The following is a 19,071-nucleotide window of genomic DNA, read 5'->3' on the forward strand; positions in this document are numbered from 1 at the left end:
ACTACCCAGTGGCGTTCCTAGGGGGGCGGACACCCGGGTGGTGCCCCCCCCCCCCCCGAAGCAGCGCGCCCCCCCCCCTCGGTTGCAGCACCGCCCCTCCCCGATGCAGCGCGGAACCCCCCCCCGGGTGCACGCCGCTGGGGGGGGGGGTGCCGCAGCGCGCGCCTGCTCAGAGTTCCCTGACTTTGTGCGTTCGCTGGAGCTCCCTCTGACCCGGAACAGGAAGTAACCTGTTCCAGGGCAGGGGGAGCTGCAGTGAACGCGCGAAGTCAGCGAACTCAGAGCAGGCACGCGCCGCGGCACCCCCCAGTGGCGTGCACCCGGGGCGGACCTCCCCCCCCCCCCCCCCTTGGTACGCCACTGGTACTACCTACTGTTCCTGAAAATAGTTCACAGTGAGCTAAATCTAAAAATTAAAACTAACGAAGACCAGTAACATGCTGTGGGAAAGTGTTTCACAGCCGCTCCCCTTTACCTCTCCGCTCCTTTTCATTTTGCCTGCTAAGCAGTAACATAGTAAGTGACGGCAGAAAAAAAACCTGTGCGGTCCATCCAGTTTGCCCAACAAGATAAACTCATATGTGCTACTTTATATGTATACCTGACCTTGATTTGTATCTGCCATTTTCAGGGCACAGACCGTAGAAGTCTGCCCAGCACTAGCCCCAGTAATATGTGCTTAGAGCATTTTAAAGCATTTTCTTGCATTTTTTGCTGCCTGCTATTGTAAAATACAAGTGTTAAGCCCTACAGAGCAAAACAAAGAGTCTGAGCCAGTGAGCATGCAAGGGCTTGCAGCACATTACATGTCAGGGAGAGACCTGCTGCTGCAGCCTCCCCAGCCAGGATGATGAAAATATGTAGCCCAGAGGAAGCGTTTGCACCTCTGACTTATCTCTCACACATAGGCTGCACTTGTCTGCATTGTTACTCAGCATATGATTTACTGCTGTTAACCGTCTCGCTGTGTCTGACTCTGCCCAGACGGAGGAAGGGTGGCACGTGCCCCACCCTGTATGGCGTACCTTTGGTAAATGGGATTACAGAGTGGCTAAGTAACCTCAGGGACTGTTATATTTATTACACAATCTGACTCATGGGTGGAAGTTGGAAGGTGGGCATACCTCAGCAGATACAGCTGCCTGCCTTATCTGAGCTGGGCAGATCAGGAAGGGGGTATAAGAGAAGGGAGTAAGCGCTAGAGGAAGATTCTTTGTGAGCAGGCTGGCAGGCAGGTAACAGAATGGAAGGAAGCCAGGACGGCCGAGGAGGAGCATTACATGGCTGGCTATATGTGTTTTATCTTTGGGGCAAAATTTGGTCCTGGGTACTCAACAGAGGGTGGTATATCCACAGCTGCCTGTCCATGATCAACAGCACCAAGTCAATCTGAATTTTGGATTAAATCAGGTAAATACATTTTTGTATTTATAAAGTGTAAAGGATCATGGATTTGATATAACACCTTTCTGTGGTACAACCAAGTGATTGACATTCATTATCCACTGGATTCTATATATCACGTCTAGCATTCTGTGCCGAAATTCAAGCACATTCTGTAACAACACGCGTAACTTAATTGACTTAATAAGCCAATCAGTGTTGTTAACAGCACTTAACAAAAAATGCTGAGCACGAATTAGCAATAATTAGAATTTACGTGCATAACTTGGTAAGCATATTCTGTAATACACAGCATCTAAATCCTAATGTGCAGAACCAAAAAGGGGCATGGTTATGGGCGGGGAAATGGGGGTTTCCTAGGCGTTCCAAAATTTATGCTCAGAGTTTTAGAATATGCCCATCTGAGCCTAAATTTATGCGTCGGTATTTATGCCACATTTTCCTTGGTGTAAATGGATGCGCATAGTTCTAGGTGCTGGGATAGCAACTAATCATATTCTATATACCACGCCTATATACCACGCCTAAATCTAGGCATCGCTTCTAGAATATGCTTAGGTGGAAATTTATTCCCTGCGAATTTTTCAGGCGCCATATACAGATACTAATGGCTTCTTTTACAAAGCCACTGTAGTGATTACCACACACCGATTGCAGCAAAGCCAATAGGAACTGAATGGGCTTCGTCGCATTTGGCACACTGCTAATCACTAGTGCGGCTATGTAAAAGAAGTTCTAAGTTTTATGTTTATGTGAATGCAGTGATCCACATCTAGTTTTACATGGAAATAGGAACCAAACTGTAATACACTTGATTAATCATTATTGTGTAGTGCTAGAGCTCCAGAAAGCTGAACAGATGCCGTGCAATGTTATTGCTACAACAAAGTCTATGCAAGGAGTGATAATGTTGCATAGTAAAGAGTTTGCACAGCACTATGAAAACAATGTCCAGTTTTTCTTATCTCAGGTCTCTTTGGCAGTAAATATCTGTTGCCACTGCTGAATAAGTGTTTTTTTATTTCCTGAGAAATATATTCTTAATTAGTACGCTTGTTACTTTCCAAACCACACAGGCATTTTAGTGGATGGATTAAGCTACTGAAAATGAAACCATTATTCATAATCTCCTGGCTGTAAGATATAAATTGTGTGAATTAGTTAATGCTTGTATCCCATGTGACTTCTATAGTATTTGCTCAGTGATTTTCATAGTCTGTTTCTGGTTGGCTGCCTGTGGGAGTTGTCTCTGATACATTCAGAGGGACTTTTGGTAAGTCTAGTTTGCTGTTGTACGCTTCTGCTCAGGCTTTGTTTCTGAGCATTCTCTTTGTACCTGATGTCTCTGGGACAAGTCTGTACTGTGAAACTTAAAATCTGATGTGAAAAAAAATGACTGGACCGTGTTTGAACAGGGCTTCACATAGCTCAGCTCTAGGTAAAGTAATGTTGAAAATCTCAATGTAATTAGTACCATTGGCAACAGACCCAATGGTTTACCTCACCCTGAAAAATAAACTGCCATATACTAGCAAGGATTCATATAGCCACTGAAACAGCAGTCGGGCTTCCATGTTGAGATATATACCACAGTTTAAACTGGACAACAAGATACTTTTGGTGTTACCAATGATCATAAGATGGGGGTGATTCATCAAGTCCCGTGTTGCAAAATGAGTTTGTGCAACGTAAAAATGGCATTCATAATAATTCTCTTTTTGCTAGTCGCCAGCCTAAAATGTGCCTCCCAACTACCCAAAAGCAATCTATCCTGTCTCCCACAGTTTGTCCCAATAGAACAAATACCTGCCTCCAAAGGTCATGAAGATTACAACATCCAAAAATGTATGAACCCAAGTTCCATGCTCCACTTTACAACACAAGCAACAGTCATCAGACCACAACTTCATTTGACATCCACACATTTTGGTAATATATGCCCAGTGTATGATCTTAAAAAGAATATCTTTTAAATGAGCATTGGCAAGCAACCTGAACCTGGACTCCCACAATTTAGATAATTCAGGCCCTGTAATGTCCACAGCCAGGTCAGAAGAACACATTTGGGCCAAGGCCTCAAGAGGAGCATCCGATTATCCAATTAGGCATCTCCATACCATATAAAAAGTTTATTGAATTTCCTCGGTAAAGATTGGAAATCTTCTTCCAATTCCTCCACTTGGAAGTCTCCTCCCTCCCCCCCCCCCCCCCCCCCCCGTTATTCTGTAATGCATAAAAATAATGTTGCACATGCAAATATAAGAACAAATATTTACTAGGAAGATTCCACTTGCGCCTAATTTGACCAAGAGGGAAAGGTCTCTGGTCCCAAGTGTAGTATATTTTCTAACCTGGCACAGCCATGCAACTTCCAAGACCCGGTTCAAAATTGAGATTCCCAGTCAAAGCCAAAAACTGGGAAAGTCTTGATAAATGCTTTTAAAATCATCTCTACCAAAACCATGCCCTGCGGAGAGGAGAAAAAATAACGAGGTGCTATAATTCCATTTGCCACCACCAATGCCATGATGCAAGGTTAGGAGGTCGAAATCACTAGTCAGTACTCTATGAATATTAGGAGGGAAAAAACTATGGCATCCCATTGTACAATTCATGGACTCAATACATAAGCACCACTACATTGTACAGCCAAATGTTTGGCGTGCTGAATCCCCCTTTATACTTAGGAAGAGTCAGTTTATTAAGGCCAATATGTGCTGACTTACCCCACCACAAAAACTGTCTCAAAATACTCTTGATCCATTTGTCTTCCTTACATGAACCATTTGAAGTGGATAGAGTTGTTTAGGTAAGCTGCCATTTTAAGTAAAGCAATTCATGACAGCAGTGACATTGGTAAATCCTTCCACTTCTCACATAATATTTTTATACTCTCCAACTTATCTAATATATTCAATTTATATAAATGCTTTGCATCAGCACACAAATAAATCCCCAAATATTTAAGAACCCCTGGGGCCCATCATAATACAGTGGGTAGTCTTCCCCTGTCAAAGGAACCCCCAACAAAATATCTCTGACTTGTCATAGCTTATCTTTAGACCAGAGAAGGTCCCAAAATGATCTATAAGCTGCATCACCATCTTCAAGTCCTGGATGGGATTGCCCCCCAAAAAGTAGCATATTGTCTATGAAAAGATGGCTTTTTTATTCTGCATTGCCTATGCAAATACCATAAATAGTGATATCTTCATGCAGTTTAATCTCCAAAGGCTCAAAGGTCAAAATAAAAAGGAGCAGGGACAAGGGGCAGCCCTTTCTGTTTCCCCAATGTAAAGGAAATGACTCTGTGAGTTTCGCATTTAACAGGAGTTGTGTCCCTGGGGCTGCATCTAGCACCCAAATCCATTGTAAAAAAACAACTTTATTTAACCCAAACCGTTCCAGGACCCAATACATATAGTCCCAGTCAACCCTACCAAAAGCTTTTTTGGCATCCAGGCTGACCAAAACTGCCTCATCCCTGGCACCCACCGGGCCCTACAATGACACCGGCACATGTATTACATTGATAGAAGCATAATGCCCCAATATGAACCCAGTTTGATCCTCATGAATTAGCTTAGGAAGGGTCTTGTTTAGCCTGGACACCAAAACAGATGCTAACAGTTTAAGATCCTGGTTAATAAGGGAGATAGGTCGGAAAGATCCCACAAGCTCTAAATCCCTTCCATACTACATGGGCTCAATTTTGGTACAATCCCATAGCTCTGGTAGTTACAAAGTCCTGATACATGCCTCTATAGGCAACCAATGTAATTCAACCAAATCTGAAGAAATTTTATCCCTCTTTTGTAGTGGAAAAATTAATTGGATTGCAGTGTTCTAGAATGTTTGCAATCACTGGATAACTTGTCTAGGCATACCAAATACTGTAGATAAGATCGCAATAGTCCAACTTGGCCAAAAGCAACGCTTGTACCAATAATCTAAAGTGAGATGATTAAATTTGCAGATGACAAAAAACTATTCAAAGTTGTTAAAACACACGTGGACTGTGAAATATTGCAAAAGGACCTTAGGAAATTGGAAGACTGGCCATCCGAATGACAGATGAAATCTAATGTGAACAAATGCAGGGTGATGCACATTGGAAAGAATAATCCGAATCATAGTTACCTGATGCTAGGGTCCACCTTGGGGGGGAGGGGGGTCAAATGCAGGGTGAACAAATGCAGGGTGATGCACATTGGAAAGAATAATCCGAATGATAAAGGGAATGGAACTCCTCTCATATGAGGAAAGTCTAAAGAGGTTAGGGTTCTTCAGCTTGGAAAAGAGACAGGTGAGGGGAGATATTACTGAGGGCTACAAAATCCTGAGTGGTGTCGAGCGAGTAGAAGTAAATAGATTTTTTACTCATTTCAAAGTACAAAGACCAGGGGACACTCAAGGAAGTTACATGGAAATACTTTTAAAACAAATAGGAGGAAATATTTTTCACTCAATGAATAGTTAAGCTCTAGAACTCTTTGCCGGAGGATGTAGTAATAGCGGTTAGCATATTTGGGTTTTAAAAGGTTTGGGCAATTTCCTGAAAGAAAAGTCAATAGTCTGCTATAGAGACAGACATGGGGAAGCAACTGCTTGCCCTGGGATTGGTAGCATGGAATGTTGCCACAGTTTGGGGTTTCTCCCAGGTACTTGTGAAACAGGATACTGAGCTAGATGGACCATTGTTCTGACCCAAAATGGTACTCTTATGTTCTTATAGTTTGATTCCATAGAGTGCCTATAATAACAAGTCTGGTGTTCAGGAGAATGAAATCATCCCAGGTAATAGTGAGATCCCTAATGTGGCCATGTGACCAAAGAATATTCTGCACTTCAGCGGTTAGGTGGTGTAAATCGCACAAACATTGTCAACCATTGGCCACTTTGAACAGTTTGATGATAATCTGAAGACAGAAGTCAACATTTCTGGCAGTCCTATTTTGTTGTGATCCCTTTGGGATCTGTGTGCAAGAGAAGGAAGCCAATGTGTATCTCTGTCTAAAGCAAGGCTGCAATTAGAGACAAAATTGGAACTTGGATATCTGGAAATTAGTCTGCTGGATTATCTTTACCTGGCAAAGAAAAAAAAAACACATCCATGAGTCTGAGTATACATAATGTGTAATGCAAGCCGATGGGCAAACAGAAGGATAGTTGGACATGGGGCTCCAGAGGTTCGTAATTTGTTAGAACTATAAAATGTCTTCTATTTTCATACTAGTATGAACATTCCTAAGTTACCGCAAAAGCTTCTCTTTCTGTTTGAGCATACTTCTGTTCAATTCATGACAAAACCTTGTCATCACAAAAAAAAAAATATGGGCTTGAACCTGTTTAGGCAGTTCTGGAGGGACAGCTCCTAAACCAACAGAGGTTCAGTCATCTTGCCAGTATCCAAGTAAATTGGCACCATGGCTTGTAAGAGATTTTTTGTTGTAGCACAGTAAAACTGTGTTTATGTTCATCTACACATTCTCGCACCTGCTTTTTTTTGTGCAGCTCTGAAGAGGCTGTATAACTGTTAGCTGGTCAAACTACTATAATTTTGCATTTTGGACATATTTACTTTCCTTACTGTCTACAGGAACCTTTTGTCAGAAAAACTCTAATGTGAATATGTTGTAGTCACATTGTATAGCAGGTTTCTCAACCCAGTCCCTGGGACACACAGCCTATGACGAAAGGTTAAAGCAGCTAGGGCTCCTCAGCTTGGAGAAGAGAAGGCTGAGGGGAGATATGATAGAGGTCTATAAAATAATGAGTAGAATGGAACAGGTAAACGTGAATCGCTTGTTTAATCTTTCCAAAAATACTAGGACTAGGGGGCATCTGATGAAGCTACAAAGTAGTAAATTTAAAACTAATTGTGCAAAATTTTTCTTCACTCAACGTGTAATTAAACTCTGGAATTCATTGCCAGAAAATGTAATGAAAGCAGTTAGCTTAGAGGGGTTTAAAAGGGTTTAGATGGCTTCCTAAAAAAAAAAGTTCATAGAGCATTATTAAAATGGACTTGAGGAAAATCCACTGCTTATTTCTAGGATAAACAGTATAAAATGTATTGTACTGTTTGGGATCTTGCCAGGTACTTGTGACCTGGATTGACCACTGTTGGAAACAGGATACTGAGCTTGATGGACCTTCGGTCTGCCCCAGTATGGCAATACTTAAGTTCGTGGGAAAGGGCATAGTCAGGGAAGAGTCGGGAGTGAGAGATCTGCACCGAGAATGGGAAAAGACGGAAGGAAAATGGAAGGGTTTTCAAGGGTTGGGCGTAGGCGGTCAAGGGTGCAGTACATGGCATGTGCATTATTTCCCCCTTTCAAGTAAGTCTTGGTGGAAGTTTTGTAGCCCTTGTGTAACTATGTAAAGGTAGTCAAAGGGTATGTGTGTGATACATATAAATAGACTGATATATAGAGACTGATATTTATAACTATAGATATAGATATACCAGAGGTTATCATATATCATCATGAATGGCTTGAAATGCAAACTGTCAAAAGCAATATGCAGTTCCATGACAAAGCAAGATTATATATGCAAAGGGGGAGGGGATTTTGGAGTGATCATTATTGAATGTAATTATCAGATTCTCAGGGGGAAGAGACTGAAGTAAATGGTGGGGGGGGGGGGGGGGAGGAGTCACAAGGATGAAGGTTTTGCCTAGGTCACCTACTATCCTTGCACCAGCCATGTGTTTAGGGGAGTTATTAAATTCTGCTTTATTTACCTTTATTTGCAAATCATGTAAAACTGTACTTTTTACTTTGATTAGGAGTGTGCCCCTGGATATTACCGGGACAACAGAGGATTATTTTTGGGACAGTGTGTTCCTTGTAATTGCAATGGGCATGCCAATCGATGTCAGGATGGTACTGGGATATGCATTGTAAGTAGAATCTTCTCACTACTTTTCACTAGTTGCTTTGTGTCCTCACAAAACTGTCTTGTCAACACATTGCATTTTTGTTGTCCTTGGAATTTTGTTTTATGCAATAAGATGACGTTGAAGCCTTTTGCTAAAACACTCTTGGCTATGTGTAGGATATGTCCCATGCTTCTGGCACCCGTTCTATCTCCATTTGTCCTTAAAAAATTCAGGGGTCCTTTTACTAAGGCGTGTAGGTGCTTACATGCGTCCAACATGCATCGATTTGGAACTACCACCAGGCTACTGCATGCCCCAGGCTGTAATTCCATTTTTAACATGTGTTCAAAACACGCAGTAGAAAATATTTTCTATTTTCTACCATGTAGTGCTTACCCGGAAGTAAGCGCCAGTTTATGCACGCTGATGCTTACTGCCCTGTTAGCGCCTGAGACCTTACCACCAAGTCAATGGGTAGCAGTAAGGTCGAAGACAGAAAATGGATGTGCTCTCATTTTAATTTTGCCACACATCCATTTTCGGCTACAAAAAAAAGGCCTTTTTTCCAGGCACACTGAAAAATGGACCTGTGCGCATCTTAGTAAAAGGGCCCCTCAAACATTTAAATCTGACTTCTGAGCTCAAAGTTTGATCATGTGAATTTCCAGAAGGACTTTGTAGAGTTGATATTCAGAAGTGCAAGCTAAAATTTAAGTGTTATGTGGGAAGGCTGAAATGCCCGCCAGAGGCTCAGTTATGATTTAACTGGATAGCAGTGATATTCAGAACAATCTGGTTAAAGATAATCATTTATGTCAGTCCACAGAAAAGGTACAGAGAAGGGCGACAAAAGTGATAAAGGGGATGGGACAACTTCCCTATGAGGAAAGGCTGAAATGGCTAGGGCTCTTCAGCTTGGAGAAAATACGGCTGAGGGGAGATATGATAGAGGTCTATAAAATAATGAGTGGAGTGGGATGGGTAGACGTGAATCGTTTGTTTACTCTTTCCAAAACTACTAGGATTAGGGGGCACGTGATAAAGCTTCAAAGTAGTAAATTTAAAATGAATCTGAGAAAATTTTTCAGCACTCAACATGTAATTAAACTCTGGAATTCGTTGTCAGAGAATGTGGTAAGGCGGTTAGCTTAACAGGGTTTAAAAAAGGTTTGGATGGCTTCCTAAAGGAAAAGTCCATAGACCATTATTAAAATGGACTTGGGGAAAATCCACTGCTTATTTCTATGATAAGCAGTATAAAATGTATTGTGGATCTTGCCAGGTACTTGTGATTTGGATTGGCCACTGTTGGAAACAGGATGCTGGGCTTGATGGACCTTTGGTCTGTCCCAGTATGGCAATACTTATGTACTTATGCACAGAAACAGCAGGAGTTTGTACCGGGTTAACTTTAACCAGAGAAGATGCTGCTCATTATGAACCTCTTTGTCTTTGGGTTCCAATTTGTGTCCTATATGTTTATTGAGCCTTGTTTTCAAACACTGGCTAAACAAATTAGCTTTGAAACTTAAACCTTTTTTTGTATGGGTCTGGAAGCTTCTTTCCCAGTGCAGGATTCCTATATTAAGGTGCTTTACATACTGAAATACACCAACACAGGACACGTCAATAAAACTAGCTAATTCTGGCATTTGAGGTTCCTTTATTTGGGTAATGTACATAGGAGCAAAATTTCATTCAGACCCTAATCTACCTAAAATAGAGATAGTCTGAACTGAACTTTCCATGCACGAGGGAATACATTTTTGGAGCCCATTGCCTGTAGTTATTTATTCATGCCTTCATTCCCTGCTGCTTCATTGTAAGTTGGCTTTGCTGACTGTACATCTCTCTACACCCATAGAGCTTCTGATCTAATGAAAGCCGTACTGTACAAACAAGCAGTGCGTATGAATGTGACTCTCTGGAGAGAGCGGACATGTTAGAACAAGCACTGAATGTAGCTGTGAGACTCAATCTGAGGGTTGTCCATGTAGGCTCACTATCCTGGGAAAACAAATGGTCTAAATGTGTTTAGTACATTTAGGCCCATTTCAAAATCAAACAAGAGTGTAGGATCTGAGTACATAGAACAATGTCCTATGTACTAAATAACTAGTGAGCTAGTCTTATGAAATGACCTCATATACCAGCAGAGAAGTCGTAACATCTACTTTTATTCAATATGGGCCAGATTCTATGTATGGTGCCAAAAGAAAACAGTGCTGAAAAAGACCACGCTTAGCGCTATTCTATAAACCTCGCCTAAAGTTAGGCACAGTTTCTAGAATACACATAGCTCCTGGTCCCATGACTAAAATTTAGGCATGGACATCTTCACCAACTAAAACCTGGTATAAATGCCCGCGCCTCACTTAGGCACAGATTGAGCATATTCTGTAACAGTGCTGATAATTTTTAGGAATGCCGAGATCTGGGCATTAGAATTTACACACACCACTTTACAGAATACGTTTATAAAGTTGCATGTGTAAATTCTAATTAGTGCCAATTAGTACAGATAATAGCATGCTAGTGGTTAATTAGTGGCGCTGATTGGCTTGTTAAGCATTTAAGTTGCGTGCGTAATCTGGCCATGCCGCCAAATTTTGTGCGCCACATCAGTCGCCATATATAGATTCCAGGGGTATATGCTTAGTCATTCTCACAGTTGGGGAATAGGTGGGTGGGGCTAGCACCTATGCACCTATTTTTAAAATCTATGCCCATACATCGAATTTCCAGCACATACATGCACACAGTTACACATACCTCAGAGCCTGTTTCAATAGTTAATTGTATAAAGGCTCATTGCCTATATACCTTGACCACCCAGGTGCCCTGTTCCAGGGCTGGAGTTTAGGGTTTACACATATGCCTTCTCAATGTGGATATTTGTCTGCTGCACACTAGATGTAAATATCTGCAGCTGCTAGATACACATGTAAGCAGCATAAGAACATAAGAATAGCCACACTGGGTCAGACCAATGGTCCTTCTAGCCCAGTATCTTGCTTCCTGCAGTGGCCAATCCAGGTCATGAGTACCTGGCAAAACCCCTATTAGTAGCAGTTTGAGAAAGAGAAAGGATATGTGCACCTTCCCTTTCTGGAACTACTGCTATTTACATGTACACTTCCTATATCCACAGATGTAGCGAAGTCTAAAACTGCCCTCCACTTCTCCTAATTAAGGTGCACTAACAGCTTTAGCGTGCACTAATGAATTAGTATGCATTAAAAGCTTAGAAGCCCGTAGATATGCAGTGGGCTGTGCAGCATAAATCCATTAGCATACCTTAGTAAAAGGACCCCCTAGTTAAGTAAATTAAAGTGAGGTGTCAGAGAAAAACAAAGCCCCTGTGGGACACAGAGGTTAGGCTAATTATTTTCACCATCAGACAATTGCTAAAGGCTTAGTTCCTGACAGGTACATCCTGAGTCCTGCTAATACATTTATACAATGTGATAACAGAATAAGCAAAAATAAATTACAACTAATTTAAGCAATAACCAGAGCATATATGCTGTGGAACTGACAAAATAGCCTGTCACCAACAAAATACAGTAAGTTACCCCCTTCATGTTTTTCCAGCAAGTCACATCTCCTAAAATTCAAACAATAGGCACATTGGGGGTTTTGTTGCTGGTTTATTTTTTATCTTTTTTTTTCTTTTAAAAGAACTGTCAACATAATACTGCTGGTGACAACTGTGAGCAGTGCAAAGAAGGTTTCTCTGGAAATGCTACCCAAGGGTCATGCCGTGTCTGCCCATGTCCACTCTCACTATTATCAAACAGGTACTGTAAGAATATTTGTTTCTGTTGTGTGAAGGGAATTATTCCCTATTTTTTCTCTAAACCTCTTTTTTTCTGTACAAGTGTTATTTACTTTGTTATGTATGTTGAAATTCATTAAAAATAAAATAAAAAAAAGAATATGTTCCACTGATGCATAACACATACTTTTGCACAGTATGGGGACAATTCTCCATTTTGGCATCCCAAGGACACGTTCTGTTACCAAGTACTAGTGTAACCCAGTATCGACGCCCCTAACATTTACACATCTGAAGTTACACTATCCATAGAGCTGGCATAAGTGCAGGCAGAGGACACTTGTAATATACAGGTATTCTGTAAGTTGTGTGCATAACTGGAAGACCTGCCCATGCTCTGCTAATGTATACATGCCCTTGCATTTACCTCCTATGTAAGTTATGCACACTGTTACAGAATAGCTCTTAGGTGCCCTGCTGGCACTTTCACGCATAAATGTACCAGCCCTGGTAATGGTTTCCAAAACTGGCTACATAATACATCCTTCTCTGTCCTATGTGGTATTCAGCTGACTGCATGGAGAACAAATGAGATACTGGTTTCTCACCCTTAGAAAACAGATCATTGCCAAGGGTAAAAGGGAAGCTCTTAGAAAAAGTAGAAGAGATTCATCAGGGCGTGTGGATCTGCTGCTCTTCAGACACTGATGGATGGGTTTGTGATGGGAGCAGGAGGGAGGGTCAGCTCCACCTCCTCCCTGTCCTGCAGGTGCTTGCAGAAGTTCTGGGCACACCCTGGCCTGGAGGATACACCTGGTGCTTGATAATTGAATTTCCCTCCTCAAATCCAGATTTATTTATAGGGCAACCATCTGCATTGCTGAAATTTAAAAAAACATAAAATGTTAGCAGTGCCTGAGTATTCAGGTTGTAATATTAGGCACAATGAAAACAGCACCAAGCTGTCCACAATCAGCACATTGGACTGAAGGCTCACAGTAAAGTGACTAACAAAAAGCTCGATGCAGAATTGTTGGAGTCATCTTTCTGAATTGCATGCACATGTGCACGTATTCAGGAACCAAAAAAATACCCCAGTCAGGATACCCTTTGGGCCCCCTGATGTGTGGAAATTTATTATGGATAGGACACTAAACACAAGCGTTATAAGGAGGGCATTCAGTCAGGCTTCCCTAGTCTAGGTGGGCCTTGGCAGATTCTCTACCTTTGTACCACGCTCTAGAAAAGACTTGGTGAGCCGCTTGTAAACTAAAACCGAGCATGCACGCAACGTGAGGGGAAGCAGGGCAGGCAATGTACAGAGAGCAGTGCTGGAGAAAGGCTTCAGCTGGCGGGAGTTGGGGACCCCCACCAGCCAAGGTATGTGAGGTTGTGGAGGGGCGGGGGGTTATGGCAGAGAGGCGGGCCAAACTGTGCCCCCCTACTTTGGGCACCAGACCCCCCAAATGTTGAGGTCTGGCTTTGCCCCTGGTGGAAATCATGAGGAAAATCCCTTCGTCTAGGAGCTTTGTAGTGCGATAGGACAGAGATATTCTTTCACTACTTAGTAGAAATTTGGCTTGTGTAAGGGAAATATATTTTTCCCTTTCCATCTAAAATTCTTAACTCATAAGAACAGTTATTGGAACATGCCTTGTTTTGCTTATATTTTACACAGGCAGGAAGTAGGCTAAGTCTACCATAGCACCATAGCCAGATTCTAGAGAAGGAGAGGACCACCCAACTCTAACTGTTCTTTTCACACAATTTTATCAAGTTGTTTTTGCCAAAATCCATCCAGAGCTGTCAGCACCCTCAGTGGACTAGCTTCTCAGGTTCCCAGAACACAGAACCTGATTTGGGTCTAGTCTTAATGGGAGGAATGTACATTTTCCATATGTAAAATGCATAAATGCTTTTAAAATTTTACAGATGAACATACAAGTATATGTGCCTACAAGAATACATGTACTTTTATGCTGACTACATCCAGGCATTCTCCAGGACATAGTTTGAGAGTGGCAGGGACAAAGCGGTGGGAAATGGGTATATCTTATAAAATATGCACATACCCACACAAAGTTGCACCTGCCTCTAAGCAGATATGACTGTGTGGGACCATTTCAGCCCTACTGGGAATGATTCTAGAAACCTGTTTTATGTTTAAATCTTTATTAATGCAGTCAGTCAGTAGATGCAAGCCATGAACAAGTGGCAGCAATATATAGACACAGTTATTCAGGAATGATAACAGCCCTACCCCTCCACCCTCTTTAGAAACCTGTTTTATATAAGTGCATACGGCCCTGCTTCTGACTGCCTAACTGCTTTTGAATATCGGCCTGCTCACGCGTTGAGTACACTTTTTTTTCATGGCAATCTTTGTGTTCTCTTGTGTTTTCTTGTTTTTCAGTTTTGCCACAGGGTGTATTGGGACTGGCAGACACATGCAGTGTTTCTGTAAACCAGGCTATACTGGAGTCACTTGTGAAAGGTGAGTGCCCGGTCTTCTTTGTAGCTTCGGAGCATAAGAATCATTAGAGAGCTCACAGCATGCTACCACAGCATAGTAACAGATTGTAACATAGTAAATGACAGTAAATAAAGACCTGTATAGTTCATCCAGTCTGCTCAGCAAGATAAGCTCATAGCATAAGGTATGATGCGATACTACATATGCATTTGAGAGGCATTCGTGCATTTACAGAACTGTTTATATAGAGAGGTTTTGTCCTTCTTCCTGTTCTGCATTCTGTTTAATTAGTCACTTATTTCGTGGGGGGGGGGGGGGGGGGGAGCTAATGGGCAGAACATCATATGAGTATGTTTAAGCATAATAACAGTTTTTGTTAGTAGTCACACTAGTATGATTAAAAAATGTCATAAAAGTTATTTATTTAAACCATCATGAGGAATACAGGGGTAAATAATATGGGTGCCAATATGTTTTTGCCACATTTGACATGATCAAGTACCAACTTCCATTTCATTGCAAATATCTAATATAATAATTTGTACTGTCAACATTCTATGGCTGGCTGGCTGGCTGGCTGGGTTCGTAACATCCTGATGTCAGCTCACCTCCAGCGTTCCCTTCCCTCTCACTGTTCCGCCCTCACGTAAGACAAAATGACGTTCGAGGAGGGCGGAACAGTGAGAGGGAAGGGAACGCTGGAGGTGAGCTGACATCAGGATGTTATGAACGCAAGCAAGTGAGCAAGTGAAGGCAACAAAACGCTGGAGGGGAGGGGCGCGAGCCCAACCTGCCAGCAGGGAACGCTGGATGGGAGGGCAGGGCAGAGGAGAATCGCTGAGGAGGGCAGAGTCGCTGAACACAGATGGGAGGGCAGGGCACAGGACAATCGCAGGACATGACGGGGAGGACAGAATCGTGGGACATCAAGGTGACGGTGAGGGCAGGCAGAGGAGAATCGATGGACATGGATGGGAGGAGAGGAGAGAATCGCGGGACACAGATGGGAGGGCAGGGCAGAGGAGAATCGCTGGGGAGGGCAGAATTGTGGGACATGGATGGGAAGGCAGGGCACAGGGCAATCGCTGGACATGGAGGGGAGGACAGAATCACCGGACATCGAGGGGAGGGCAGGGCAGAGGAGAATCGATGGACATAGATGGGATGGGAGGCGAGGGGAGAATCATGGGACATGTAGGGGATGGGAGGCATGGGGAGAATCGCGGGGACATTGAGGGGGGGAGAATCGCAGAACACGGATGGAGGGCAGGGCAAGGGCAATCACTAGACATGGAGGGGAGGACAGAATCGCGGGACATCGAGGGGAGGGGAGGGCAGGGCAGAGGAGAATCGATGGACATGGAGGGGATGGGAGGAGAGGAGAGAATCGCGGGACACGGATGGGAGGGCGGGGCAGAGGAGAATCGCTGGACATGGAGGGGATGGGAGGCGAGGGGAGAATCGCAGGACACGGATGGGAGGGCAGGGCAGAGGAGAATCGCTGGACATGGAGTGGAGGGCAGAATTGCAAGACACAGAGAGGGGGGCATGGCAGAGGAGAATCGCTGGACACGGAGGGGAGGCCAGAATCGCGGGACATGGAGGGGACGGCAGGGGTAGAGGAGGATCGCTGGAAATGGAGGGTAGAGGCCAGAATCGTGGGACACGGAGGGGACGGCAGGGCAGAGGAGAATCGCTGCACATGGAGGAGAGGGCAGGGGAGAGAGGAGAAATCGCTTTGATGAGAGCCTTAAAAACATAATCACCATTACAAGATAGCCTTGCTAGCGCCCGTTTCATTTTTTTTGAGAAATGGGCCTTTTTTACTAGTATTTGGCACTAAGGGTCAAATGCCAAGAGTTGACTTGCATCCAAACAAAAGAAGCCATTTTGAAACAGAAATCTTTATTCAACATATTATTCCAATGTAACATCATAAATTGACTATAAAGCATCAAACCACATTATTAGAGTCCTCTTTCACAAGAAAAAAGAAATGTAGATCCAGGGAGCACCCAGAAAGGGACAGTTAGGAAGTGGGTTTTAAAGGTGCTTTGGGGTGGTGCATTGCAACCCATCCTAGCGGTTGTTTCAAAGCCATAGGATGGACAGTGATGCCACATTCATGCTGTACCTCCTCATTACCTCTCCTCTCTTATCTTCCACTACTCCTCTCTTCATGATCTCTTTCATGAGGAAAGTCATTCTTATCTGCTTTTTTTTTCTTCCATTGTAATTCCTGACTCCGTGCTTGTCATCTTGTGCTACACCCTTGGAATAAACTTCCTGAGTCAGTGCGTGATGCTTCCTGTCTTCCAAAAAAGAAAATCACCTTTTTGAGGCTACTTTTTAATATTAACAACTGTTCTTTCATCATATCTTTGTTGCTTTTAACCTTTCTGTATAATAAATGAAATTCCCAAAGTCCCTTTTCTGACCTGTGTGTTTGTCTTATCTACACTGTAAGCTCTGATCATCAGGGACTGTTTTTGGTGTGTCTTGTACAGTGCTGCATGGGTTCCTTTTACAAGCTGCGCTGCGGTACTGGTTTCCAGTAAATGCAACAAAGCCCATTCAATTCCTATGGGCTTTCTTTGCATTTACCAAGTGGGAATCAGTACCGCAGCTTTGCAAAAGGAGCCCCATGTGTCTAAGAGTGTTATCAAAATAATAAGTGGTAGTAGTAGATGACCTCATGCTATTGCAAAGCAATTTCCTCATAGGAGTTTATTGGTGGCATAATTTAGAATACAAAGGGACTGATCTCGAGAATTACAAAGGTTTTTTTAATACTGAATATTTCCCAAATGTTTGTTTTTATAGCAGCAGTTATTTGATTTTTCCACCTAGTATTCACCCTTGGGAGCCATCCACTCCTAAATGAAAAGCATTTTGTGTGACTTCAGCTGCTTATTTGTCTTGGCGGCGTATAGGTGTGCACCCGGGTATTATGGAAATCCCCTGAAATTCGGCAGCAGCTGCAAGCCATGCAATTGTGTCAGAATGGCGAGCCCGTCAGCTGTGACCACTGACCGGAGGTAGGTATGGCTTGTCCAGTGCATCTTTTCTAGCAAAAAAGGTGCCGGTACTCAAATGCCAGGCCACCCATCAGGGGTGGGTGGTGATCACTGAGGCCCCCTGCAAACCAGTCCACAGAACCTATGACAAGGCAGAATTGGTGTGTAGAGACTGAGCTCTTCATTAAAACTTGGGGTCCTTGGGTCAATTTTAGCAGACAATGGAAAAGGTGCCAGTTACTCAGTACTATTTCTATATTAATATGTAAACCGTTTTTGTCTTGTAACTGGCTTGTCCAGTGGCATCTTTTCTAGCAAAAAGGTGCCGGTACTCAAATGCCAGGCCACCCATCAGGGGTGGGTGTGTGATCACTGAGGCCCCCTGCAACCAGTCACAGAACCTATGACAAGGCAGAATTGGTGTGTAGAGACTGAGCTCTTTCATTAAAACTTGGGGTCCTTGGGTCAATTTTAGCAGACAATGGAAAAGGTGCCAGTACTCAGTACTATTTCTATATTAATATGTAAAACCGTTTTTGTCTTGTAACTACAATTTGAGATGGTATAGTAAAATGAATAAACGATAAACCCCCAAGTACCCCCACAAAAAAGCCCTGGGCTTGTCTTTCACTGCATATACTAAAGCGGCAGTACTTTTCAGGCACACAGCATAATAGGACTTCTGTGGGAGAAAAGACACAAGCTTCCAGTCTGATTTCATCCTTACTGTTCTTAATTCCAACCACAGCTGACATAAGAAGCAAGATGCTGAAGCACTGTTCCCTCTAAGCTGTGCGGGAGTCCTCCAACTGCATTTCTGCCGGTAGGGGGTGGTCTTTTAATATTATGTTTTCAATCGCTAGAGACAGGCAGGTCACCTGGAGCCCAGCAGAGCTTGCCTGGCCCTCACTATTGAAAATGTGGTAGTGAAACAGCTCCCCACACTGGCAGGACTGTAGTTGGAGAACTCCTGCTCAGCTCAGAGAGAACAGTGCGCTTGAAGGGTCATTTACTAACAGCAGCACATATTCCCCCTAATTCTATAAACTTACACAATTGAGTTATACAATAGTGTCAGTTATATGCATAACTTAATATAATTTGGTGTTAACAACCAAGTATGGTAACTGGCACTATTAGCAGTTAGTCTAGATTCTGCAAATTATGCACTCAAAATCCATAGCAGCTGCAACGGCACGTGGACCTGGAAGGGGCATGGGCAGGTCAGGGGAGTGCATAGCATTTAGGGCTGGATTCTATATATGGTGCTGAAAAAGTGCTATTCTATAAACCTTGATGTTTCTGCCATTCTGTATTTATAATTTATCATATTTTAACAATTAAGCAGCGTCTATGTTATCTGAGTTCCTACATAGACACAGACAAGACAAGCTTAGGTTTCCCCTCTGTTGGGGCCAGTTGGCTTCGGTCTGCTGCAGAGGCCTGAGGTAGAAACAAAATGGCTACCACAGCCCAGGGAAGCCACAGAGGGCAAGGTTCAAAGATGGAGGAG

The 19,071-nt window shown here is 43.0% G+C and overlaps 1 protein-coding gene across 1 annotated transcript in view; it reads left to right on the forward strand.

Moving 5' to 3' along the window:
- LAMA3 (laminin subunit alpha 3) overlaps positions 1–19,071 on the forward strand; it is a 407,718-nt gene that overhangs the window by 299,239 nt on the left and 89,408 nt on the right. The window contains 5 exon segments of the mRNA XM_030188133.1: positions 8,198–8,311; positions 11,972–12,090; positions 14,482–14,562; positions 17,475–17,537; positions 17,539–17,579. Of these exon segments, the coding sequence (XP_030043993.1) occupies positions 8,198–8,311; positions 11,972–12,090; positions 14,482–14,562; positions 17,475–17,537; positions 17,539–17,579 (418 nt within the window).

The sequence above is a fragment of the Microcaecilia unicolor genome, chromosome 1, assembly GCF_901765095.1.
Source record: "Microcaecilia unicolor chromosome 1, aMicUni1.1, whole genome shotgun sequence".
Lineage (NCBI taxonomy): Eukaryota > Metazoa > Chordata > Amphibia > Gymnophiona > Siphonopidae > Microcaecilia > Microcaecilia unicolor.